This window comes from Chamaea fasciata, unplaced genomic scaffold (assembly GCF_029207755.1).
Source record: "Chamaea fasciata isolate MVZ Bird 193981 ecotype frontalis unplaced genomic scaffold, bChaFas1.0.hap1 SCAF_7, whole genome shotgun sequence".
Taxonomy (NCBI): domain Eukaryota; kingdom Metazoa; phylum Chordata; class Aves; order Passeriformes; family Sylviidae; genus Chamaea; species Chamaea fasciata.
Window position 1 is genome coordinate 24,512,985 of NW_027094092.1, and position 25,528 is coordinate 24,538,512.

General features: G+C 56.6%; 1 protein-coding gene across 2 annotated transcripts; it reads right to left on the reverse strand.

Annotated features, from left to right (window-relative positions):
• Window positions 1-29: 29 nt before the first annotated feature.
• On the reverse strand, window positions 30-25,129 carry MAPK8IP1 (mitogen-activated protein kinase 8 interacting protein 1). Of its 2 annotated transcripts, XM_066188040.1 has the most exons (12): window positions 25,037-25,129; window positions 17,742-17,847; window positions 10,105-10,338; window positions 6,341-6,422; window positions 4,934-5,806; window positions 4,246-4,321; window positions 3,648-3,820; window positions 3,251-3,360; window positions 3,004-3,123; window positions 1,915-1,985; window positions 1,487-1,585; window positions 30-1,053 (listed from the first exon to the last, which is right to left on the reverse strand). In XM_066188040.1, exons 1-12 carry the CDS (start codon window positions 25,120-25,122, stop codon window positions 981-983), a joined length of 2,103 nt encoding a protein of 700 aa, XP_066044137.1. In that variant the 5' UTR covers window positions 25,123-25,129; the 3' UTR covers window positions 30-980. The 2 variants fall into 2 exon arrangements, with proteins under 2 accessions (XP_066044137.1, XP_066044138.1); XM_066188041.1 differs by lacking the exons at window positions 10,105-10,338; window positions 17,742-17,847; window positions 25,037-25,129 and adding an exon at window positions 8,349-8,509.
• Between the last annotated feature and the right edge of the window lie 399 nt (window positions 25,130-25,528).

Below are 25,528 nucleotides of genomic sequence, written 5' to 3' on the forward strand. Positions count from 1 at the left end.
GGAAACAAACAGCACAGTAGCTCTGCTCCATGAACCATCATATTTAATAGTTGTTGCCATCACAGCAGATCCAGCTGAAGCACAGAGATCACTGGCTGCAGGGACTGGGACCGGGAGAGTTCTTCTACCTCCCTGGTGCTTCGCACAGCTCCCTGCAGCCTTTAGCCCTTCCCTGCTCCAGTTTGGGCACACACCAACTTTGTGCAGGGGTTGAGCCCCAGTGAGCTGGGGTGCCCCTGCCCTGCCTCTGCCACCTACAGCTTGGGGGAGAGGGGAAAGAGGCAGAGAAAGGCTTCCCTCCCGAAGGTATAGTTACTGCAGGGAGGTATGAGGGGAATTTTTCTCCCTCCCGGGGGCATGGATACAAGACAGAAGGGGTGGGGATGGGGACAGAGGCAGAGGTAAGCTGTCTCATCTCATTCTGACTCTGGCAGAGGAGATACTGGGGCTTCCTCTGCCACCCCTGCCCAGCAGCCATCTCCCCAGGGCCTGGCAGGAAGGTGATCCCATCTCCCAGGCAGGAGCCAGCATGTGGGTCTTGTTTTCTGTAGCTGCTGTGTCATCATACTGCAAGAGACTGACTCTGCCACCACAATTAAAAGTCACCCCAGATGGATGTGACGGGAAGCCGTGCCATGGTCACAAGGACGAGATGCTGTCACCCCAGCCTGCAGCTGGAAAGGGCACGAGCACACTACTGCCCCCACCATCTGCTCACAAGCAGGGCACCCAACGGGTGCTTCTCCAATAGAATAAACTAAGAGTATTTTGTACAATAAACACAATTTGTCCAGCCCTCCCCCCTCCCGTCCCCCCAGCCCAAGGAAGGGGAGTCACGAAAAGAGGCGGCGCTCCATGCCCCGGGGAGCCCTGCCCCGGGCCCGCTCCTCCTCCAGGCTCAAAGCAGCTCTTGTCCATGCACGACACGGGGAAGGGGCGAGACTGCAGCCCTGCTGTGCAGGAGGTGCCTGTGCCAGCCCCTACTCCAGGTAGATGTCCTCTGTGGGGCACGTGTACTCCACATACTCCTTGTAGAATTGCTGGAAAGCCCTCCTGCAACACAGCAACAGGCAAAGCTTAGCAGCAGCCTCCTCACAAGGCAATTACAGATCCTCCTTTCCATCATGACCCTCACTCCCTACTCTGTGGCCTGTTTGAGCCCCCGGCCCCTGACCTCTTCTGCATTAGCCCCAGAGCTGCCATCAGAGCCACAGGGTCTCCATCCTTGCTCTGATTCCCTGCACAGTGCATGACTTTCAGCCATCTGCCTGCAAAGCCATGCACTGGGATTTGTTCCAGTACTGTCAGGAATATGATGCCCATAACCCTGTCAGCCCTGGCTCTCATGCCAAGCATCTCACTTGAGGAAGAGGTGCCAGTCTGGGGCCAGATCCAAGCCCCACATGTAGGGGCAGGATTCAGCCTGGCTGCCTTGTTCCTCCTGCCCTCTATGAGCCAGAGGCCTTCCCTGTCAGCCAAGACTCACCCTACAGACTCCGCCAGCGGCTTCGTGGACTCCTCCGAGACGAAGACATGACAGGCAAATCTGTGGTCAGCAGGGTGCTTGGTGATGAATCCAAAATATCTAAGGGCAAAGAAAGTGGATGTGACTGGACCAGCAGGCACAGGTACCCCAGCATCTCTGAGGTGTATTCACACTTAAGCAAAGGGAGCAGGGACCTGAAACTCCCCTGATAAATTCTGGTGGCCACCCCAGGGTCCTGCCACAGCTCATGTCCAGAGCTGCAGCACTGGACTCACAGGTGAAGGGAAGCCCTCCAACCTGGGGCTCTGGGAAACCTCTTCTTTCCTTTCTAACCCCAGTCGTGCTACCCCCAGGGAGCAGGAAGGCAGCAAAGCCTTGCTGCTGAGCTACTGGTGTCGAGAGCTGCACTACACTTCCTTGCTACTCACTTGTTGTTCTTTGGATGGTACCCACAAAAGGAAATGTTCTTCAGCTGGAAAAAATGGCTACACTTGTTTACCTGGAGGAGAGAGAGAGAGGGGAACTGTCAGAGCTTTTCTCCCCACCTCCTGCAGTGCAGCTGGTCTCTGGCCACTGGAAATAGGCACTTGGAGACTGAGGAGTGAAATTAATTGGAGCCTAATCCTGGGCTGCTATCAGCAGCAGTTTCAGGACTGCTCCAAGCACCTGAACAAAGGGAGCTTTTCCAGGCAGCCTGGCTGGCTCTCACCCCAGCTGCCTTTACCGCCAGTAGCTCCTGCAGGATTTCCCCGGAGGCCCTGAGTCAGACTATACTCAGGCTAGAGTCAGTGCTGCTGTTCACCAGCACACACACAGCCCTCCTTCTTCACTAAAAAGGCTCTCAGAAACACCAGTACATAGAAGATGAATGGATTACTTAGAACTAAACAAGTCAATTCAAGTCAAAGGGTCCCAGAAATGAAAACTTATTTGTACAAGTCTAAAGAGTAACTAAGTTGATGGCATCCTCTAGATACAGGCAAGATTTGTAGAAACCTCAGCCCAGCTCTGTCACAGCACTCCGAGCCATGAGCTATTCCTATCCCGCAGCTGGAAGGGAGGTTTCCCAACAGCTTGCTGCAAAGCCCTCACTTTGCTCTGCTCAGCATCCCAACGTGCTTTACTAGGCTACTTATGCAGAATACTAATCAGCAGCCTGCCCTTGCCAGATAAAGAGATTACAGGGCAGATCTGGAGGACACCACTCAAAATAGTAGCAGAAAGGTTTAGAAGCAGCTGACAGATTACCGGGTACGGCTCAGCTCGCAGCATCCCAGCGCAGTGCTGTGCCTGGCAGCTGTGAGAGCTGGCAATATTGCCCAGAGCTGGGCCTTGTGAGGCATGGGGGACTTCGATGATGGGCCTAAAATGCTGATGATAGTGTTTCTCACACCCTCACATGTGGGGTGGAGACCTTTAATTTTCATATGCAATCATGGCCTGTAGCACAGAGGGCACGAGCCAGTTCAGAGCAGCAATCAGGGAAGGGATGAGATGAGCAGGGAGCAGGGCACTACCTTGCTGTGCTCCTTGGAGTCGTCAGCTTTCACAGCAATCTTGACCCCGCGCACACTGATCTCCAGGACGCAGCTGGAGGGTGGGTTAAAGTGCACAGTGAGGCGGCGCGTGGTGGCAATCTGCAGAAGAGAGAGAGAGACAAAGCCATGGGACTCATGAGCAGTGATGATGATTCCCCAGTGAGGGTCTGCCCTGCTGCCAGAAGGAGCAGGCACTCCTGCTCCCTGGGATGGAGTGGGACACTACCTTCTGCATGGCCGCACAGAGCACATCATTGCCCTTGTGGTAGGGAACCTGCACGGAGCCAAGGAACTTCACCCGAAACTGGTCCACCCAGTCACTGCTCTTGGCCAGAGCTGGAAAAGAGAGTACATGGCAGGGATCATCTCTGGTGACCAGGTACGTGGCCTGAGCTCCACCTCCCCTCTCCATCTTCCAACTCCTGTGCTTTTCCCTGCCCAGGAAAACCTTCCCTCAACACCAGGTACCAACTCCCAGCATCACAGCAGAACCTGCTCATCGGTCCCTGCTGGATGTCCAGTTTGGTCCTCCCCCCAGCCCCCTGCTCAGCATCAGACAGCTCAGCAGGGAGGATGTGGTACAAGTTGGGGACATCAGCAAGCTGCACACAGAGGCTTGGTACCTGTTACATGGTCTGGGTCCTTGGTGACTTCAATAGCATAGTAGGCAGGAAAGATGCCCCGATCTCCTGTGCGCATGTTGTAGGCCTCATACCAATAATCTTCTGCCTGCACCTCCACCAGCAAAGGATCATCCACCTCCAGCTCCAGCTCGTCAGCATGGCGAGGCACAAACCTAGGCACAGAGGCACTGGCTAGCTAGCAGGGCTGGTGGTCTTCTCACTGGCACACTGCCAGGGCACCCACCACCAAACCAGGCAGTGCCCTGGTAGCCATAGGGACCTGACACGCTAAATAAAGCACTGGAGGAGGTTTGGGCTCAACAGGCAGCAGCATCCTGGCACCTAATGCAAGGGTATCCCCTATTGCACCACCCAGGCTGCTCCTCAGAGGCCCTGATGGCCCTTGGAGGTCTTGCCCATGAAGCAGCCTAGGCAAATGTTGTTCCTGGGCAGGGCATGAGCGACAGGCACTGGTTTGTTCCCCAGGGCTTCCCACAGCAGAAACACTGGGGCTTGTTCTAGCCCCACCTTAGTGGGAGTGCAGCACCAGCTTTGCCCCCATAGAGGCTGGGGACACTGCCTGTGCCTGCAAGCTCACCTAAAGACAGCACGGTGAGTCTGCTCCTGCTCCTCCCCGTTGATCATGCAGGAGAACAACCCAAAGGACTCGGCACCTGGGGACAAAGGCAGAGGAGGACATGTCAGCATTGAGGGATCAGCATCACAGCCAAGAGGACATGGGTCAGGCTGTCTGCTGAGGCTCCTGCAGGATCGCTCATCCAAGACAAAGCCATGCAACGCCACAGGAGGGAGAGGCATGGCTGGAGCTGATGCGCTGGCGCCCATCAGTCCCCACTGGGAACAAGATCTCCCTGCACCACCACAAACAGCTGTGACACCTGCATGGGACCAGTCACACTGTGGGATACTGGCCCGCTGGAACATGCCACCAGCATTCTTCTGGGCTTGGAGAGGAGTGTGGCATGCCAGGAATATGATGGCCCCCTGTGACCTCACTTAGCCTCCCCCTCAGCACGGCCATACCTTGGGCCAGCCAAATGAGCAGCCTCAAATGCCTACTGCCACGCCCACCTGACACTCACAAAGTTTTTCCAAGCCCCACCATGGCTCCTGGACCACCAGGGACAAAGCCACAGGTTGCAGCAAGCAGAACTGGGGCTCAGTGCTGCTGGTGGCTTCCTATCTCCTGAGCGTGTACCAGGGACAGGCAGGGCTGCCCAGCCAGGCAGCCACCAGCCCACCTCCCCCCAGTGCCCAGCACTCACTGGAGGAGCGTGCCCGACCACTCATGAAGACATTGAGGAACTTCTTGGAGAAGTGGATGTCTGCCTCGGGGGTGGAGTCCTCGGAGAGGCAGACTGAGTCACGCTTCAGCGCATCCTCCTCGTACTCCTCGCCAATGGCCGACTCATAGGGGGAAGAGATGCAATTGTCATAGACTGTGGCCGAGTCGCTCTCATCACTGTAGCCTGAGTAGCACTGCTTGAGGCTGACCAGCTCCAGCTGCACGTTCTCATCCACCACCAGTGTGTATTTGACAGAGTCATAGGAGAGGGCACTGGTGTCTGAACTCACAGAGGCTCTCTGAAGGTTGTGCCCTGGCCGGGAGCCCCCACTCCCACCACCACAGGAGGCCCTGGGCAGGTTTGTCTTGTCAGGGGAGGACATGTAGTCCAGCACCTCATCCTCCTCACTGATGGAGGGGTTGGTTTTCCCTGCCAGGGCTGAATAGCTGGAGGTGTCAATGTCAGAGCTGATGGACATGCGGTTTTCGCTGGACTGAGACAGGAACGGCTTGTCAGCCTCCAGGGGGTCCGAGTTCTTCTGCACAGGCGTCAGGTAGATCTCCTCTGTGGCCTCCAGCCTCACATCTGTCTGGTAGCGGATGCGGTCCCGGTGGGCCTCGGGGCCCCTCGTTACCACCACGACGCTGGCACCGTGTGGCGGGGCCCGGCTGGTGGCCTGGTGCTTCTCGGGCGGCCGGGATGAGGCAACGCAGGCTGGGGCCATCTGCGTGGCTGCTGTGCGCCGGCACGGGCTCTCCGTGGATGTGCCCCGGTCTTTGGTGGAGGTTGTGCTGTTTTGGTGATTGACCTCATCACTCAGGCAAACGTGGTCATGGGGAGGGGTCTGCTCACCTGTAGGGAGAGGAGAGCATCGTAGACAGCCACACAGAGGGGGGTGCTCCCTGACAGGGAAGGTGTCCAGGGATGCCACCCACACTCACAGAATCATTTAAGTTGGAAAAAACCTCTAAGATTCTCAAGTCCCACCATTAACACTGTCAAGTCCACCACTAACCATGTCTCTAAGCACCATATCTAGACAATTTTGAACACTCCTAGGGACAGTGATTCCAGCACTTCCCTGTTCCAGTGTTTGATCAACCTTTCAATGAAGCAATTCTTTTTTAATATCCAATCTAGACTTTCCCTGGTGCAACGTGAGGCTATTTCCTCTTGTCCTACTGCTTGCTACTTGGGAGAAGAGAACAACTCCCAGCTCACTCACAATCTCCTTTCAGGTAATTGTAGAGAGCAAGATGGACATGCACCCTGCATCCATGTGGTATGTTTTCCTCAACCTCCTGCTCCAGCACCACTTGCCTCAGGCTCTTGAGCACCATGAAAGGGTGCAAGGAGCTGACCCCGGCCAAAAGCCTGAGAACTCACCCGTTTTCAGAGGGGACGATGACCGGGACACCCGCTCCTGCCAACTGTGCTTTTTCCCCAGAGAGTTGTTATTCAGAGTGTCCTGAGGAGAAGAACAAAGCTGCCTTAATAGCCTGAACAGTAAACAGCATGTGGCAGGGCAGCACCCATTCCTCCCTGGGTCCACAGCACCCTGCTCAGCTGGGCAGGCTGGGGTATATGATGCTCAGGGAGATCCCCCCCACCAGCCCCACATCTCACCATGCTGCTGCGGCTGCAAGATGGCTGAAGCAGGGTGGGCAAGGAGCCAGCTGGGCTGCATTCATCCACCAGGGGAAACTTGGCTGCAGAAGCCCAAAGCTGGACAGTCCCAAGACAAAAATTCAAGACCTGAGTCTGTCTGCATGCTTTGTTCCCATCCTGCCGGCCCTGCCTATCTTCAAACCACCCAGCTTAATGAAATGGGGGAAATCCCAAGGACCAGGTGTTGTGCTGCTACTCAGCTAGAAGCCAGCTACTGGATAGACTAATGCCTGCCCCTGGAGACATCCATATTGGGTGTATACAGGGGCATACACAGATAGCGCGTATGTGTACAAATCATACACGCACACACACACATACACAGTTCACTAGCAGATGTGAACAGCTGGAGAGGAGAGGCAGGATCAGGCTGTCCATGCTCCCCATGCTTGGGCGAGTTTCTGTGGGTGTTGTGCCCTGCCTGCCCAGCCCTGGGTGGCCAGCCATGCATGTGCACAAGGGAACACGTGCTCAGCCTCGCTGCAAGACCCGGGGACTAAAGTGCGCCAAGTCCCTCTAATGAGGGCCCTCCTGCAGATGGGGGACAAGTCCTCCCTGCTCGCCTCCACAAGGTGTGACATCCTGCCTGGTGCAGTGCCAGCCCTCATCCACTTCTCCATCCCCAAGTTCTCCCTGGCTGCACTCTCCCAGCCCCTCCTACGGGGCACGGAGTGTTTCTGCCCCAGCTGCAGCAGTGGCATTTCCACTGTTAGTTTTCACTTAAGTACCAAAGCCCTGCTGGGACTCCCTGGATTTTCTCACGGCCTTATCACCAACCCGCAGCTGTTCCCAGCAGCACAGGAACAGCCCTGTCCCTACTTCGCTTCACCACAGACATGAAGGAAGCCTTCACCCCAAAATTCCATCATGTCACACACTGCTGAACCATGCCTGCCAGATCCCTGCCTCCATGTGGGATGGGAGAGACCCCTTTCAGAGAGCTTTGGCAACCTCCCACCTTGGCCTCCATGAGTCCCTCTTGTGCCAAGGCAAATAACAGCACGTCCCTGCTAGCCTTTCCCAGGGACACGATGGGCCGGGATGTGGGCCAGGCAAGCTGTCACAGCGATGGCCTCTGCGTGCCGAGTGCCACGGGGCCAGCACACACAAGCCAGCCTGGCTGCCTGGACTGGGATAGGAGGCAGCAATGCAGCAGGCACAGCCCACTGAGCCCACCCATCCCCACTGGGCCAGAGCACTCAGGGATCAGTGATGCATTCACAAAATCTTAGAGGATGAACCTAGCCAGTCACAACAGCTGTTTCTTGCCCTCTGGGAAGCTGGGGATATTTCTCCCACCATTTCCAGGCCACGTGCCTGGGATGATGATCACAGAGTGCCCAGCAGCAACTGAGACATCACCAGGCTGGATCCTGGCCCCACAGGAGCAGAGGGTGGGATGATGCCTTGCTTTGTGAACATCCTGTCTGGCAGTGTGCCTGGTGCCACAACAGGGCATTCAAGAGGGGATGCATGGCCATGGTCCCTCTTCTGACTACTTGCAGGAGAAGGGAGCTGGGCAAGTCGAGGGGATGCAGTGTCTCACACAAGTGGAGACAGATTTCAGGCTGATCCCCAAGGGATGCCCTGCACCCTGTCCTCTCTTCAGGGCACCACATGTAGACAGGGAGAAAGTGCCTCTGGCTAGAGGTAGGAATCCAGAACAGGAACCCCAAGCACCTTACAACCAGCCTCTCACTAGATCCTACCAACAGCACTATCCTACCTGGCCAGCCATGCCGCAGTCCTGTGCCACCATCCCTGCCGGCTCCAGGCTCCCATTGCCAGCTGCAGCAAAGCTCCCTCTCCCATTCCCCATGACCTCAGCTCAGCTGTGCCCACACCTCCCAGTGAGCTCCACAGCCTCCACCCTTCCTTGCAAAGGGATCATCGGCTTTCCCTCCCCAGCCTACCATCTCTGCAACTTCCCCCACCCCCAGCCCTCTCCAGATGCCCGCTCCCACCCCCGGACGCTGGGTGGGACCAAGTGTCTGGGAGAGGGCCCCGCTGTTCCCCACCTCCCCCAGCTGGACGTGGCTGCCACATACCACTTGCTCTTGGGGTCCCTGCACAGGGTGGGACAAGGCTGCTGCTGTCCCCTTGTCCATTATGCTCAGTGGAGCTCCCCCCCACCTCCCCAGCCCTGCTGCCTTTGTCCCTGGTGCCAGCTGCCTGCGGGCGCCTATCCTTGGCTCTGTGCCTTCCTCCTCCTCCTCCCACCCATGGCCTCAGGCAGAGAGCTGGCATCAGCTGCCGGTGCTGGGCTGGTGACACCCAGCTCCGACTATACTCCCCATCTGTCACCCACGGGGACACCTGCCTCTCACTTCATGCTCCTCGGCTGAACGTCACCGCGACGAAAATCCTCCTACTTGGCAGAAGGCAGAGCTGAATGGAGGAGGGTGGCAAAAATAGCCCTGCACGTCGCGCACTTTGCGTGGGTTTGTAAAGTTTGCAGAAGCGACAGAGCAAAGGGACTCCAGCCACTGCCTGGGGGGTCAGCATCCAGGGCACCAAAACATCATCCACCCCACGGGTGACAGAACACCATAGCTGTGTAGGGCAGGCAGTCTCGGCTAAAAACATCCAAAATCTGAGCATGAGCAAGACAACAGTACCCCCTTGTCCTCCTGACCACCATTTTGGGCGTTGCTTTTCTGTCTCTCGGATTTTGTACGGGGTTCTGACATTAATGCTTCTCTTGCCAGGCACCACCTGCTCAGGAGCTGAGGCCACCAAGTCCCCACTGCCAGGCATGGGGCACCTGGTGTCACCGACCTGCCCTAGAGCTGGTGCTGCCCCAACCCGGGGCATCTGGAGCCCCGCCAGCTGTTGGTGCCGGCCCTGGGCTCGCCAGTCCGTGGCGTGGTGCCCTGTCCCGCGATGGCTCATTCACGCGTTCGGTATCCATGCCTCGTTTGCTCCCATCCCACGGGAGCCCTTCGCGGCTCCCACCCTGCCCCTGCCTCACGGCTCTCTGCCACGCCACCCGGACCCTGCTAGGGCACAGCTCAGTCCCCACACGATTCTTGTATTCCCTCTCCACCTCGGCAGCAGAGATGAAAGAAGGACCCACCCGGCGCCCAAGCCCCCTCAAAGAACGCCCGCCGAGCGCAGTGCTGGGATGCTTGGCGGTGCGCAGGGGCGGCCCGCCAGGGCGTGCTCAGGTCCCCGGCACCCGGGGAGCCCCGGGCCCGCAGATCGCTCCCTCCGGCTCGGCCCGCGCTGCGCCCGGCCCGGGGACGCGAGCGGCGGTGAGAAGGGATCTCTGGATGGCGGGGGCGGCTGCCCCGCCGAGCATCGCGGGCAGCGGAGCCGAGCCCCGCCACCCCTCCAGCCGAGCCCCACCATTCCCTTCTATTCCCTCCCCCTCCCTCCATCCGCCCGAGACAAAAGCCCCCGGCGGACGGCGGGAGCATCCTTCCTCCTCCTCCTCCTCCTCCGCACCACCCAATCGCCCCGAGTCCCCCAGAGCGCCTCACCTGGCTGCGAGGCACCTGCGGGAAGAGGTTGAGGGTTGTTGGTCGCTTCGGCCTGTAGACTTCGGTGGTCGCGGCCGGGGGCTCTTTCTGCAGCGGCTCGGGCGCCGTCTGCTCCTCGGCCGGCGTGTCCCCCGCCGCGTCGATGAGGTCGAGCTGGAGCATCTCGGCCTGCAGCCGGCTGGCCTCCCCGCCGCCCGCCGCCCGGGCCGCGCCGCCCGCCCGGCTCACATGGCCCTGCCGGGATTAGTGCCCGCGATCAGGCCACCGGGCGGGCGGGACGGGCCGCCGCGCCTCCCGCCGGGGCCGGGCAGGGGGGCCGGGGCCGCCGCATCGGCACCCGCGGCCGCTGCCTTTTAAAGGGGCAGCGATGTTATTCCCGCAGCCGGGGAGCCCCGCGCCCCCTCCCCTTCTCGCCAGGCAGGTGTGGGCAGCATCCTTCCTCCCTTAGTGATGGGGCTCCCCCGGCACGTTATCCCCGGCAGGTGTCTGTCTGTAGGTACATGCAGCCGTCACATTTACTACGAAGCACACAAACGTGCACACCCAGGTTTCATCTCGACATAACAAGGACATTTTTTACAGTGAGAACAACCACTCTGCAGAAAAACCTCCCCAGGGAAATGGTAGAGTCCTCATCTCTGGAGATTTTCAAGCTGCCGCTAGAGAGTGTGCTAGATCGTCTCACCCAGACTCCCCTTCCCACACAAGGTTTGGCCAGGTGATCCTTTGAGGTCCTTTTCAGCCTGGGTTGCCCTATGATTCTTCCTTCCAAGGCAGACCGTGTCCTTTCTCGGTTCCTGTCCTGGCAGGTGGGACTCATACAAGCATATAATCAGTTTGCTCAGACCTGGTCCAGCCCCTGCCTGGAGCAGGTCACTTGGGGTCTTGTCCATCACACCTGAACATCCTCACAGATGGAGAACCCACCACCATGCTGGGTACTGGCACCATGTACTGCACTACTACTACTTTTCCTCTCCATGGGGTTGAAATTTTCACTGCACACCTCTGAAAGGAGTCAGGCTCCTCCTCCCCTGTAATGCCCACTTGGACCAGCAGCTCCTTCCCCCTTGTCTTACCCATCTAGGACAAGCCTTCTCTGCCCACCCCTTGCATTTGCTTATATCCGGTCCTGAGGCCATATGGGAGGGATGCCCTGCACTGGCTCTCCAGTCACCTGCTGGTGGTGGCTGTACTTTGTCCACTCTTTTCCCAGCACCCTTTTGGAACAGGGTGGCCACTGTGACCTGTGGGGACTGTGAGGAGCAGGCGTCCCATCCCACCACCCTGGCTGTGCCCAAGTGCTGAGCCACCACACTCCTTGTGGCTGTGTTGCTGGGCAAAGAGGCCCCAATGCCCCCCCGTGTGTGTTTAAAGGTCAGTGGTTTCCTTCCCAAGGCCCCCTCCTTACATTAACTGGAGCTTGCACATGCACAAGTTGCTGCAGCCAGCAATAAAGGCAGCAACTTGGCATCATCGAGTTGAATTCCCTTTGTTATCAGCTGTTTGTGGTGACTGCAAGCTTGTCAGCAGGCAGAGATGGGGAAGGGCGGGTTTTTGCAGCTGAATACTATCCATGCCTCCAGCTGCATGGAGGTTGTCCCTCGAGTCATAAGAGAAGGAACAGCCCCAGCAGCCCCTCCATGAGCTCTTGTTGCTACCAGCTCCTGAACTGTCAGGCAAAAGCCAGCACAGACAGGGCTCTGCCCACTGCAGGCACAGTACAAACCCTCTCATGGGAGTCATTTCCCCCCAGTGTCCCTGCTGAAGTCCTGCAGTGGGTGAGCAACTGGAGAAGCACTGCCACCGATACTTGTACTCTTGAGGCTTTTAACATTTAAATCCCTTGTTTTGAGCATTAGCCTTCATGCCACAAGTTCTGCATTTCTGTCTGTGACAAATCACATGGATTTTAACAAGGAAACCAAGGCACGGGAAAAGAACTGGAGGGAAATGCCAACTGAATAGATTATACCTAGCCAAGGTGGGTATATTGGACCTAGACTTCTAATGATGCTGCTTCCATGATCCTGTAGCTGTAGCAATCACTTGGAAAACTCACAGAGGGAAAAGTCCCAGAAGGATGCAGAAAAGCAAATCAGTGTCATTCTGAAGAAAAGGGCACCCTAGCAGGGGTGCAGCATTCCAGGTTTAAAAGCTAGGAGGAAACTACAGCCACTGCAGTTATTATTTATGGCCTGTAGCTCAACAAAGTGATTTTGAAACCACACAGAAATCAATCACCTTACTGAGTGAGTGAGACCTGCAGTGATCTGCAAGACAAAGGCAGGGACTCGACATCAGGAAGCCTTTCTAACTGCAAGGACACTGCCCCACCAGAACAGGCTGCCTCGGGAGCCCTCTAGGAGCAATAATGTCACCTAAGGTCAGCTTGAGTATGCTCATGTCTCAGCACAGATACAATGCTGAGGTGACTTCCCAACCCTGTGGGAGACGTTAGGGTGTGTGGGAGAGCAGTACCGAATCTTGTGGCATGATGAACACAAGATGGCACACCTCGTCCCCAGTGCAGTCACGGGGACACTTGTGCTTCCTTACAGACCTACCCCAGGGACAGATGTGATGCTGGTGTGCTCCTGCTGATCCTACCTCCCACCTGCATGGTGCTGTCCCAATGGCAAAAAGTCCCAGTGCCTAGCAACTGGTCTCTCTCTGTCAGTTGCAATGTTATGATCCATGGTTCCAGGTGGCTGGAGCAGAATGAACCCTGCTGCAATTGAGAGGCACTAGGATCACTCCTGAAGCACTAGTCTGAGCTGGGGAATCCCCTGTGTGTGGGCTGCTGCTCACCTGAGGAAGCTGCTTGCTTCCCTAGGAATGAAAGGCTCTTGCAAGAGGAGTGGAGTGATATGCAAGATATTGCTTGAGTAATGAAAGTCTCTTCTCTGCTCCCCCACTCTTGCAGCCTTCACTGTCAGAGGAGGAGTGGCAAAACCTTCAGCTGGGAAAAGCATTATGTGCGCACAGGGAAGCAAGGGGGACTTGCTGAACAGAAGGCACAACTGTGCCCCCTCTCCCTACCACCAGCTGGCTTCAAAGTGCCAGGAGAAGCCTCTGCCCCCAGCCTGGCACAGCCACAGCTGGCCATGGATCACAGAGGCAGCTCCATGGGACAGCCTATGAAAAGCTGCATGGAGTAAGCAGCCACCTTGCTGCCCTATCCTTTGCTCCCAGCCCACACCTCCAGTTCCCCAGCAGTCCCCAAATCACAGGCTCATGGCAGTGGCTTCCCTCTTTGCAATGGGTCCTGCTGGTCTTCTGGGAGCAGCTGCCAGCAGCAGCACACTTGGATCAGTGGCACTGGACATCAAGAGAAAGCCCCTGGCATTTCCTGCATTATTATGATGCTGAAAAAACTGGGGTTTTTCCTCCACATATCTGTTTCTTCATGTCTCTTTCAGACCTTTTCATGCAGACTCATGAAGGCTCAGCACAGCCCTGCTTCGACTTTGGGCACTTGTTCTCATACTCTTAGGTATTTCCAAGAGAGGTATTTCTTTTTAAAATTTTTTTTTCATTCCTGCATTAACCATTTCCCAAGTTCCTAGAAAACAGATGAGGCACTAACCTCTCTGCCTGGATGTTTGCTGGGATCCATCTTGCTGAAACCAGAGTTTGTCACCCTGGATTACGAAGCCACTAAAACAAGGCCAAACCCCAAGTCTGGCGCTTTTGTTGCAACCATCCCTCTCAACACACCTGACTGCTGCCACTGGTGAGGTGGAGGTTGTGTCCCTTGCCCTGGTGGCTCCTGCTCCTTCCCAGCTGGCCTCTTGCCCTGCCATTCAACAGCCCCAAAGACACCTCTGCTCCTCCTCTGAGTCCTCTCCTCAACCTATCTCACTTCTCTTTTCATTCACCGGGGACTTCTTGTTGAAATTAAGGTTCTTTTCAGCCATGTGTGGTATTATTCCTCATTCCTTGGTGCATGGTCTCCCAACCATGAGGCGTGGTCCTTGTCAGTAGATAGTTCCCTCTTGCACAAATATCGGCCTACGCCTCCTTGCAGTTTCTGTGTGTCTGAGCCACTATTTCTGAAGAGCTGCTAAAATAGCCCATAATGAGGTCATCTTTGTTTTCCTGGGACCAAAAAATTCCCCCAAACCCATCTCTGTTTGGGTGTTGACCTCTGCACCAGCTGCCTGCTCCTGCCACAGGGCTTTGTTATCAACCAGCTCTGCCTAGATCCCCTCACCTCATCAAGGTCACTGATTGTCCCCACCCAGCAGTCACCTTCGCATCCCTCAGGTAGGGTTTGCCCCCTTGTTCCTTGCCAGTGCTTTCCTGCTCGCTGTTGGGTTACTGTGCCTGCCCACCTCTCCAGAGACTTGCTGCTGAGCAGCTGGATGACTCCAGCCCCTACTCCCCAGATGCTGTTTCTCCCTTGCCCATTACTCTCTGCCCTGGTGTGATCCAGTGAGCCAGCAGCTTGCTTTCACCTCACATGGCTCCATTGCCAGGCTTTCACCAGCTGCCTGGCCCTGCAGGGGAGACCAGGGCCAACCCTGCAACCCACGTACCACAGCTGCTCTGGGGCACTGGGCAAGCCATGAGCAGGACATCAGCATGGCCCCTGACACCCTGGTCCCAGCATCCCTGACTGGCCACCCCCAGCCAGCCCCACATGCTGCCATTAGCTGGCTGCTGCTGCCTGCTGGCCATTGCTGATTTACCAGCCCCTGTGCCGTGCCTCACGCAGACCCGGTCACGCTGCTCCCTCTGGGCCTGACTGCTTCCATCAGGCAGATCCTGCAACCTTGTCGCCCCGAGCTCTCTCTGGATGGCAATCAGCTTGGAAAGCTCCCTGGCTCTTGCCTTCAATGCTGGGATTGAAAAGCCCCTCTCACAGCCATTGTTGTCACCACTTTCGGTTCTGCTCCTCGGGCAATCCTCTGTGTCCCATATAAACCATTTGGACATATTTTTAGCAGGCTTTTTTTCTGAGTATGATAAGCTTCCTCCTTTGCTGTGTTTATGAATAACTCATTGCTTCCCCTACGGCAGCCTCGCATCCCACTCCAGCAGACTCTCAGTGCACCCAGATTTGTGTAAAGCAGCTCTGAGCTGTCCCCAGGGAAGGCATGGGGGTTGCTCCCAGAGCCTGAGCAAACCCTCTGCTGAGGGTCAGGTCTCTGTATTTCAGCACAGGGATGCAGAAACCCCTGAGTAAACAGTTTCAAATGGGCAAAAGAGATTGGTTTTCCTTCCCCTCAAGGAAGGGCTGCAGCACTTGAGCTGCAAGTCCTCCATGTAAAACTCCAGCCAAGGGCTGTCTGTAGAGAAAAGAAAAATAAAATCCTGCTCTGAGCCCAGTGGTGCTATCAGCAGTGGGGAACTGGGATGGGTTACAGGAAGAATCCAGCAACACACCCACAGTCTCTGTCTGCCTCACCTATTGCAGGCAGGAGGATCTTCCCAATGCCAAGCCCTCACTGTGGCTGTGCCCTCATGGATAGCCAGCATTGGGTTTGCCCTTGGTTTTCCCTGCAGCATTATCCCTCCTCCCTTCAGCATACACAGCCCATGAGCCCAGACTGTCCCAGGGAAGTCTGGCCATAACAACCTAGAGCAGGAGGAGGCTGCAGTTGAAGCAGAGATATTGAGAAGCAGCCCCATATCTGGGAACAAACAAATTTTTGCTGGGAAGGTCACAAATTAGACCAAGGAGCACAGCAAGACACCTTCACCTCCCAAGGATGAGGTCTGTCTGTACCGTCCTGCCTGCAGTGAGGGATTCCAAACGACACAAATTCACTTTCTAATTTTAAATCTGCGACAAATTCTTGTGCCTTTCCTGTGCTCGCTCGGTCTTTATCAGTTTTGGAGAGGAAGTATTTCCTCTGAGGGACAGAATGATTCTCAAACCACTTGGCTGCTCCTTCAGCATTTGCATCCTTTAGCGTGAAACACATTGACAAAATGCAGAAACTCTGTGTTGAGAGGTATTAGTTCTTAACTTAAAGAAATAAGTTTTAAGTAGAATAAGTTAGAATGGGTTCACAGAGTTATAATACTGTGTGATGTCCTATGTTGTTTACTCAGCTTCACTTGCCTAGCATCAGTAGCTGGATCTGCTGAAGTCTTGGGCCACAAGCTATGAGTTTACACCTAGAGATGTTTTTGGCTAGAATTGACTTAATTCTCCTAGTAATTTTCCTAGTAGCTGGTGCAATGCTGTGTTGTCTTTCTTACGAGAGGAGCATTGATAACACACTGATGCTGCTGTGGTTGTTGCTGAATAGTGTTTATCCCAAGCCTAGGGCATTTTTATTTCCCCATGCTCTGCCAGTGAGCAGGTGCACCAGAAGTACAAACCAGAAGACAAGGAGACTCCAGCTGTCAGCAGAAGCTGTAACTCCACAAGATAAGAACAGTGTATGGCCTGCCTGCACAGACACAGAGAAAGAACCCAGTAAGATGTTAGAAGACCCCAGCCCAAAAATCACCACTGGAGCAAGAGGTGCATGGAGAGTCTCTGAGGGGTGGGTGCATGAGTTGTATGGGTATAATTGCCCAGGGGTTTCTTTGTTCAGGGTCCCTCTCCACAGGCACCCAGCTTGAGCTGATCTGGTGCTGTACCACTAAACTATTTATTTTTATAAAATTTGAGCCTGGGACTTTGCTACAGGAAATCTAGGGTCAAGCCTGAAGGAGGAGGAGTCAGCCGTAGAGTGAGTGTGTGTCTGAGTGAGGGGCCCAAAAGGGCACCTGCCAGCTTACTGGAGCTGCCCGCTACAATGAGACTCTGCTCCCAGCAGTTAAAAGTCTCAGGTGGTGTGTGTGTGATTCCTTGAGTGGTAGCAAGAATGTTCAGGCCGTAGCTTTTCCTTTAACACTCTGCATATTTCCAAATCCAATGTAATTATTAATTTATCTCCACATCTCTACCCCCATGGCCTTCTAGGGAAGTTCAAACAGTGGTGTGAACCCCATCAGGGGTTCTTGACAGTGTGCTCTAAGATGGATGGGAGACCCAGTTGCAGCACCTGCATAGGCTTCCCAGCTCCCATCTTAATTCCACCTGCTGTCTGCTGCTTCAGAGCTACCTCCCTCATCCCTGTTTCAGGAGTCTCCAGCCTCCTAAAGACCTGTGAACAGCTCTAGCTAAGGCTAGCTAGCCAGCCAGAGAGAACACCTCGGGTGAGCAGAGGACAACTCTCACCATGCCAGCCCAGCTGCATCCCCAGGGATGCATCTGGGGACAAGAGGAACAGCCCAGGACCTTTGGTGCCACCTTGCAAATGTCCTTGATTCCTGAGAATGCTTGTCAGGTGGCAGATACTCGCTGGTCATCCTGCTCAAATGGGGACATGCCCCCATTTGCACCCAAATCCGTGGGCTCATCCCTGAGGAACAAACTCCAACTCCTATAGCACAGTAGGAACCAAAATGCACCAGTTTTGAGACGCTTTTTTTGTCCCTTGAGTTTGACTGGTTCAGAAAGGACCTGCACTGTGCTGGAGTGAGGAGAGGGCACTGCCAAGCAGAGGGGATTGGGCCATGGCAGTGGGCTCCTTGAGAAAGCATCACTGGTCTGGGAAGCTGGTGGTCCTGCATGTGGGCTGATGGTCCTGCCAGCCCCAGTGGCACATTCTGCCCATCCCCATCACACTTACCCGGGTGGCCAGGCTCTCCTTGCAGTGCAGGCTGATTCCACACTCATCAGTGATCTCAGAGAGGTCTTCATCCTCAAATTCCTCAAGGCTGATGTCATGGGTGAGCCTGGAGGAAGTGAAGACGGCCTGGTGACCCACTGCCCCAGTGAAGGACAGGAGGGTGCAGGGTGCCATGATGCCTGTGGGGTGGGAGCAGCACTGACACCCCGGGAGAGGCTCTCTCAGTCTCTACCAGGAAGAAAGACTGGGAAGGCAGCTCCTTCCCAGAGGGGATAGGTCTGTCCCCATCGAATGGCTGGGCTTGGCATGGTCCATGGCTGTTGGGAGGCAGGAGGAGTGTCTCCCAAAGCAGTCCCTGCCTGACCAAAGACAGCAGGGACATGCAGGTTGAGAGAACATGGAACAGACAGTACAGCCACCCCTGCCACATGAGGTTTGTTCCACTCACACCATCCAAGGGAGCCTCTGGGATTGTCCCAGCTGGGCACAGACACCCAACAGGGCAAAGGCTGGGGTTACAGGAAGTGGAAAGGCTGGGGGACCTGACAGGGCACAGCTGGAGGATGGACCTGCTGGGACAGGTGACCACATTGAGACCCACAGAACTTATAAGCACATCAAACCCCTCAGCCATGGCACAAGCAGCCCCCGAGCAGCAGCTGGGAGGGATGTCCAAGCCCAGCTACCTGCAGTAAGAGGGGACAGTGATTTCCCTCTGCACCAAAATCACTCCCCCGGGTGACTATGGGTGTCCCTGTGAACATTGGTGCTGCTGAGCTGGTCTGCATGGCCTCAGAGGTCCCTTAGGGCTGTCAGCCCCGGCCACACAGACTCATTACACCCCTTCAAAACAAGAGAGATCCTTTTAGCAGCTGAAAATGTGCTGATGAGCCCCGGGGGAGTGGTGAGACGCTCCTGGCTTCTTCACATTAAAATATTTCAACATGGTGGTACCTCAATGCTCTTCTCACTTATTCACTACCACAGAGGTAAATAAAAGAGGCCAGCTCAAAAGTCCTTGGCCAACCTATTCAGACGCCTGAGTTTTCTCTGGAGTGGCCATGGACACTGCTTTTCTTGTCACCCTTTGCCCCCAGCTCCTCTGGCTGGGAGACACTTGGGTGAAAGGGCTATGCCAAGCCCATCACCCCCTCTGGCTTTGCCCCCAGCAGTGCAGTGAGAAAGGAATGAGAATGGTGTTTTGTGACCTGCAGAGTTCCCACTCTCACTTTAAGCATTGCTGGCACATCTTGGGGCTCCCCCTTGCAGTGGCACCAACCCAGTGCCATGGAGGGGTAACATCTCCCCTGTACCAGCTCCTGGAGAGGGAAAGGAGCAGAAGAAGCCCATGGGGGAAGCATCATCTTCCCTCTGTGTTTCTGAAGACCCCACCACTAGTGGTCTCCTGGGGTGAAGACAACTGGGAATAACCCTACCCATGGAAGCAACCCCTGCAAGACACAACAGGAATGCACGGACACAGCCTTCAGCACAAGGTGGGATGACTGGACCCCCCCCCCTTTGCCTATCTCCTCCTTCTGCCCATGGGAGGGAGGCAACGCGGAGCAGGAGGCTCATGATGAGCCTTCAAAGCACAAATTGATTTCTTCTCCGGTTACACGGGTCGCAGGGGTGGGACATCATCCACTGCTAATGCTCGGGGCCTCTGCCCGCCATGCTGTGGGAGCGCAGCGAGCGCTGCGGGGTCCCGCTGCGAGGCGCAACCTCGCCCAGGGGCTGCCAGGGGCTCCCTGGCTCTGCAGGAGCAGCCTGACAGGGTGGCAGTGCCCCCCACGCCAGGATGGGGACAGGCAGCCCAGTCCATGCCCTCGGGGATGGGGAGATGCTGAGCAGGTTCCCCAGACGGGCCCTGCCTGCCGATGCTGGGGCGCAGCAGGAGGTGTCCAGACGCCTTCTGCCGCTCTGGTGCCTGGCTGTCACACAGCTCCCTGCGCAGCCAGGAAAACTTTGGGCTCAACTGCGTGCCAAGTTTGCTCCTGTCCTGTGGCCATCACTCACAGAGGAGGGTGATGTGCCCAGGAGCAAGGGGTTGCCCCTCATTCCCCTGCATGCCTGCGGGACAGTCCCCCCCTCCCCTAGGCCCAGCCGGTCCCCTACCATTTCTCCCACTGATCTTCCAGCCAGCTCTCCTCCTCGGTGCTCGACTCCATTTTCAAGGGCAGCTGCATTGAGGAGGACCCCCCTTCACTGGGGGACACACTCCCACGCAAAAAAAAAAAAAAAACCCCAGACCTGCTGCGAGGAGCAGTGAGGGAGATGACAGCTGAGCCCTGGGTGCCCGCTGCCTCTCCGCCTGCCCCGTCGCAGTCTGTGGCTGCCGGTGCTGCTCTGTATCCTCACTGCGCAACCTGGGGAAGCTCATTAAAAATAGATGGAATCAGCTGTCCTGGAGGGGAAAAAAAATAAAAAAAAAATAACCTCCCCAGCTGAGCCAGCGCCAAGTCCCTGCACTCTTCTGGGGATGCTGGCTGCCTCTGCCTGCCAGCCAGCCAGCCTGGCTCCTGGTCTTGCTCCAGCACTTGCTCCTCAGCACCCACAGTGGGCACAGGGGATCTGGTAACCCCATCATGGAAACCCGCAGCACCTGGCCTCCTCCTGCCCTTGCAGCATTGCTGTCCCCACAGCAGGGGGACACAGACAGGAGCATCTGTCTTGGCTTCTCACCAGGTGGAGCGAGGCCGCTCACTGATGCAAAGGCCAGAGTGTTTCCAGCACAGCGGGACCGGTGTCACAGCCAGCTGCACTTCTGAGCTGAGGGGAGCACCTTCAGCAAGGGACAAGCCCAGCCAGCACAAAGCAGTGCTAGCGGAACTGTGCATTCCCTGTCTGCCCCCAGACCCACTCCTGCCTCAGGCAGGATCATCCCTGAGCTTCCCCAACCTCTAACCCATGCTGAGGGCCAGAGAAATACCGGGTGAGCTGCTCTGCCAGCTCCCACCCCTCTTCTTCTGCTGAAGGAAATAGGGGTCTTTCCCAGGAGGGGCTATCAGGCGTTGCTGACAAACTGTCGGCACAGTGGCCTCAGATAATCCTCCACCACCCCCATGCCTTTCAGACCTACTCACTCCTTGCTCCATCAAGATGAAGCCAAAGTAGCTCCAGGAGAGGCACCCACCATGACTCTGAAATGGGGATAGGGCATCCCCCTCCCCACAAGCTGCACCCACCCTGATACACAGTGGGGTGGCACTCCCACTGCCACCCATCACAGCACTGCTCTCCTGCTCCTCACTGACACCCACTCCAGGAGTTTCAAGTAATGGGTGCATCTCCCACCACCTGCTTGGGACCCAGCTTTGCTCCTGGACAGGTTAAAGTGAATGATGTCCATAGGAGCCCAGCTCAGGGCCTGGACTGCCCTGCTGAGTTAACCTGTTGCAAGCTCTCTCTCCACCAGTGCCACGCCACTGGTGAATGTCTCCCATGATACTGTGGTCATTGTCACTCAACCCCACAAGAATGGCATTCAGGACTCCATCTTCCCTATCAGCTCTGCCTGGAGGCAACTCATCTGCTTGAAACCTCAATTAATGCAACGAATAAAGAAACCTCTATCTCCGTATTACTCGCGCCCTTTGCTCCTCTCACATGGATGCTCCAGGACTTCCTAGGAAATACAAGGAAGGCTCTCCATTACCCACCTCTGCTCCCTGTGCTGGAAACACCCCTTCCTTCCTCTCTTGCTTCTCAAAGAGGCTAAAAATACCAGCAAAAGGAAATGGCTCTGACTCCTCTCAGCTCCATCACTGGCAGTGAAAGTGACTGAGCAGGGCCTACGTGCGTATTTTGGCCAACTTCCCTTGCCAATGGCCACAGCATCACAGGTACGTGGGAGTCTGTCTCCATCTGTGAGGTTGGGAGAACCCTGTCCTTGCAGGTTATGAGTGCACTCCTGAAGGATGTGCCAAGAGGCACCTGAAGGTGGGCAGTCCTGCTGTATTGCATGAGAACAGATAACCTTGGGATTCTCAGGAACCATGAGCAAAGAGTACACACATGGGTGCATGAATGGAGGCAGGTGTTACCTGCCCATGGCAGGAGCAGTTTGTTCTAAGAACAGCCTTATAATCAGTCCTGGGTGCTGTGCCTCGCTTGACCCCATCCCCTGTCAGCCCACTGCCACTGCAGAGAATTTTCCATGCAGAGGTTTGGCCAGGGCACCATGGCGTGGTGAAGCTGGGCGCTCCAACAAGCCCAGCTGCCCGAGCCATATTCTGACAGTCTGCTGTTGGGTGCTGTGTATGAGTCCTGTAACCAGCACTGGTGGAAAAAATAATACCAACCTACATTGGCTGGCCCCTCTCTTGTTCTTCCATCTCAATGGCCACAGAGACTGCTTTATTCAAACCGACAAGAAGGCGCCTCTTTCTCCATCAGAGGAAGACAGCCCTTTCGTCTCCCCTCACAAGGAGACAGGTAGCCCCATTTCAACACCCAGCTCATTCATTTCCTCCAAAGAGGCTGTGCTGACAGCTCCAGATGAGCACGACAGACACATAAAACAAACCACTGTGCTAGAACTGATTTTTGCCTCAGCTTGAAGGTGCGTCTTTGAACTTCCTAACAAGGTGGAGAGAACTTCCTCCAGAGACCCCCTCCTTTCCCAAAGGGCTGTGATTTCTGACAGGGCTCCCTGAGTAGTAGAATAGTTTCCCCTCTCTCCTCACCTATGGAAATAACTCCCTAAGGGTTTCTTTCCCTAGGTGCCTTCCTGCCCAGTAGCTAGGTGGATGCCCTTTACTTTTATCAGGGAAAGCTGAAGGAGAGAGGGGATCACTGAGTGATCCCAGGTTCCAGTTACATTAGAGCCACAGTCTTGGGGACAGTGGGGCAGGCAACACTGTGAGCTCTGCAGGGCCCTGCATCCAGCTGCACTCCAGTTGTGCCAGTTCTCCCTGCCCCTCTAATGCTGGGTGGAGGGACCCCTAACCCAGAGAGGTCCCAGAGAGCCCCTCACAGGAAAATCTGCCACAGAGCACTGGCAAAGCCTCTTAGCAGGGCAAGGAGCTGCAACATAGTGTCCCAGAGAAAGATGTTAAGGAGCTCCAGTGAATACAGACCACTGCAAGGCTTTGGGAAGCTTAGCAACAACAGGGAGGCTGGATGAGAATGACTTTTTTACTGCTGTCTCCTAAAATGCTGTTATTCTTGTCGTGAGGAACAGACACCTCTGGAGGACCTCCTGGCTAAGGGAGGGATCACCTCACCATCCTTTTCCTCCCATTTCTTCTCAGACAACACCAAATCATCGCTGCCAGGCCACTATGCCTAGTCTCTTCAGAGCTTCAGTCTGCTTGCTGGCCAGGACCAAGTCCCCTCTCCATTTAAGCCAACCGCTCCCCTAATGCTTGGGCTGGCATGTCACCTCTTGGAGCTGGGAGTCCAGGTGCATGTACCAAAGGGCAGAAATCTGAAACACCTCATCCTGCAGGCAGCAAGCAGGGGCAGAGGGCAGGGCTCACCTCACTGCCAGCCATGGTCTGAGCCTTCACCCTGAACCCCACTCATCACTGCTGGATCCAGCTCATCTGCAGGGGACAGCCCCTCACTGTCACCCTCAGGGATGCAGGACCTGGGACATGCATAAACCAAGCTGTGACACATAACCCGGCTCGTAAGTGTTTCACAAGCATGGCTCCCTTCTCACACGACACTCCCCGCCACAACATCACCTCTGATCTGCCAGACCCTGCCCCAGGCTCAGACACATCACTGCATTTTCTTCCACTTACATCCTGAGCTTGGTGCCCAGGGAAGATTTTACACTCCTGCCTAGATTCCCCAGTCTTCCACCCAGCTGCACAGCCCTCCTTCACGAGGTCAGTTCTTCCCTGGAGCAGGCTGGCAGCACACGGGGCTCCTTTTCCAAAGGTCTGAGGCACAGCAAGAAGCAGCAGCTCATTCTCCCTCCCAGGGCATAGCTGTTTGCTGGGGAGGAGGAGGGTGCCCAGGGGGCAGCCACTACATCCAGGACAGAGCCTGGTAGTAGGCCCAGAGCTGCTCGGCAGCTCAGCCTCCAGCCCCCGGCTCGGTGGCCAAGCCCCCTCTCCGTAGAGGATGATTCCTGAGGCAGCGTTCAATCGCTGGCTTTGCAGGGTACACCAGCCATGTTGCAACAGCTCCCAGCAGCTCTCGCAGGCAGCGCTGCAATAGGAGGCAGCTGCCAAAGACCCGGAGCCACCAGCAAAGGGGGTCGAGAAGCTGAGCCCTTCAAATAATAATTGCCTGAACAACACCTCCGTTGCTCGACTGCACCCATCTGTTTTCTCACAGGGATCCACGGGTTCCCCAGCCTCAGGGGCTGGGCCTGACAGAGGAGGGCATGATCTTAGCTGTGATCCCAAGTACGGACCATTCCCTCCTTCCCACCCAAAATCTCAGCATGCAAAGCAGCTGGTACCGTTCCCCCTTCTCAGACAGCTCCCCCCAGCACCCCTGGGTGGCAGAGGCAAGCAGAGAGCAATGGCTGACGACGGCACGGCTGCCAGGAGCAGCGAGCCTCCCCTAATGGCAAATGAACACCGCACCTGCAGGCAGGGGCAGGGCTCCTCCCTTACCTACCCAGCACATCCCTGTCCCAGAGATACCCTCAGCAGGCACCAGAGGCTCCAAAACCCCCAGGCATCCCCGGCCTGGCCCACGCCATCGGAAGTCCCTGGGACAAACCTCATTGGATTTAAGTGGAGACACAGCCCCCTGCATCCCAAATCGATGGGAGCACTTGGTATTGCTAAGAAGATCAATTCTGGCACTCTCCCACCGTCTCACTTGGGGTTCCTGTTTCACAGGGGCAGGAAGGAAGCAGAAGCACCTGGGATTTCTAGGAAAAGGCTAGAAAAAGGCTCTCCTTGGGGAGGGGAGAGAGATGAAGCTTTTTTCTTCCTTGAGGAAGAGGAGTTGGAAGAGGAGATAAGACAGGGAAGGGGGCGGGAGTGGGGTATGAGGAGGACACGACGCCAAGCAGGGGGCTGGGAAGCTGCAGTGGTGTATGTGTGGGGTGAGGGCCGACATAGCTTGGGTGGGGGGGCTAAGCAGCCATGGGGGGGCTGGAGCGATGTCTGCGGTGAGGGTTCAGCGATGGCTGGCGTGGGGGGCAGAAGGGATGGCTGGGGCGGGGGGCCGGGGGGATGCGCGGGGAGGGGGCAGAAGCGCTGGAGGAGGCAGGGGACCGGCGCGGCGATGCGGGCGGGGGCTGCAGCAGATGGGGAGCGCTGCCCCGAGCAGGGGGCCGGGGCAGCCCCGAGAGGGTTCCGCGGGGGGACGGCGGCCGGTACCTGAAATTGGGGGGCGAGGCGAGGTGCAGCCCCAGGAAGGGTGAGGAGGCGGGCGGGGATGCAGCTCCTTTCTCTCGCTCCGCCATTCTGTGGCTCTCTCCATGCAGGCGGAGGGCGGGCGGGAGGGAGGGAGGCAGGGAAGGAGGGATGAAGGGAGGGGGATGCTGGCGGTGCCGGCGGGGAGGGACATACCTGCCGCCGGGGCGGGGGGAGCGGGGGCGCGGCCCGGAGGCTCCATCCCGCGGCTCCCGGCGGCAGCTGCAGGACGGGCACGGCACAGATGGAAGCGTCACCTCGCACCCCGACCCCACCCGCTCCGCCCGGGCCTCGGGGAACGCCGGCCCCGGCGGGGCAGATGTGCCCGCAGCTGGACCGGCCCCCAGCTGCGCCCTCAAGGGCAGGTGCGGGGGACGGCCGAGCTCTCCCAAGGCCGGGAGGAGCAGTCCCAGGAAAGGGGCCGGCTGGCCGAGCGGGCAGGCAGCAGCCCAGGGC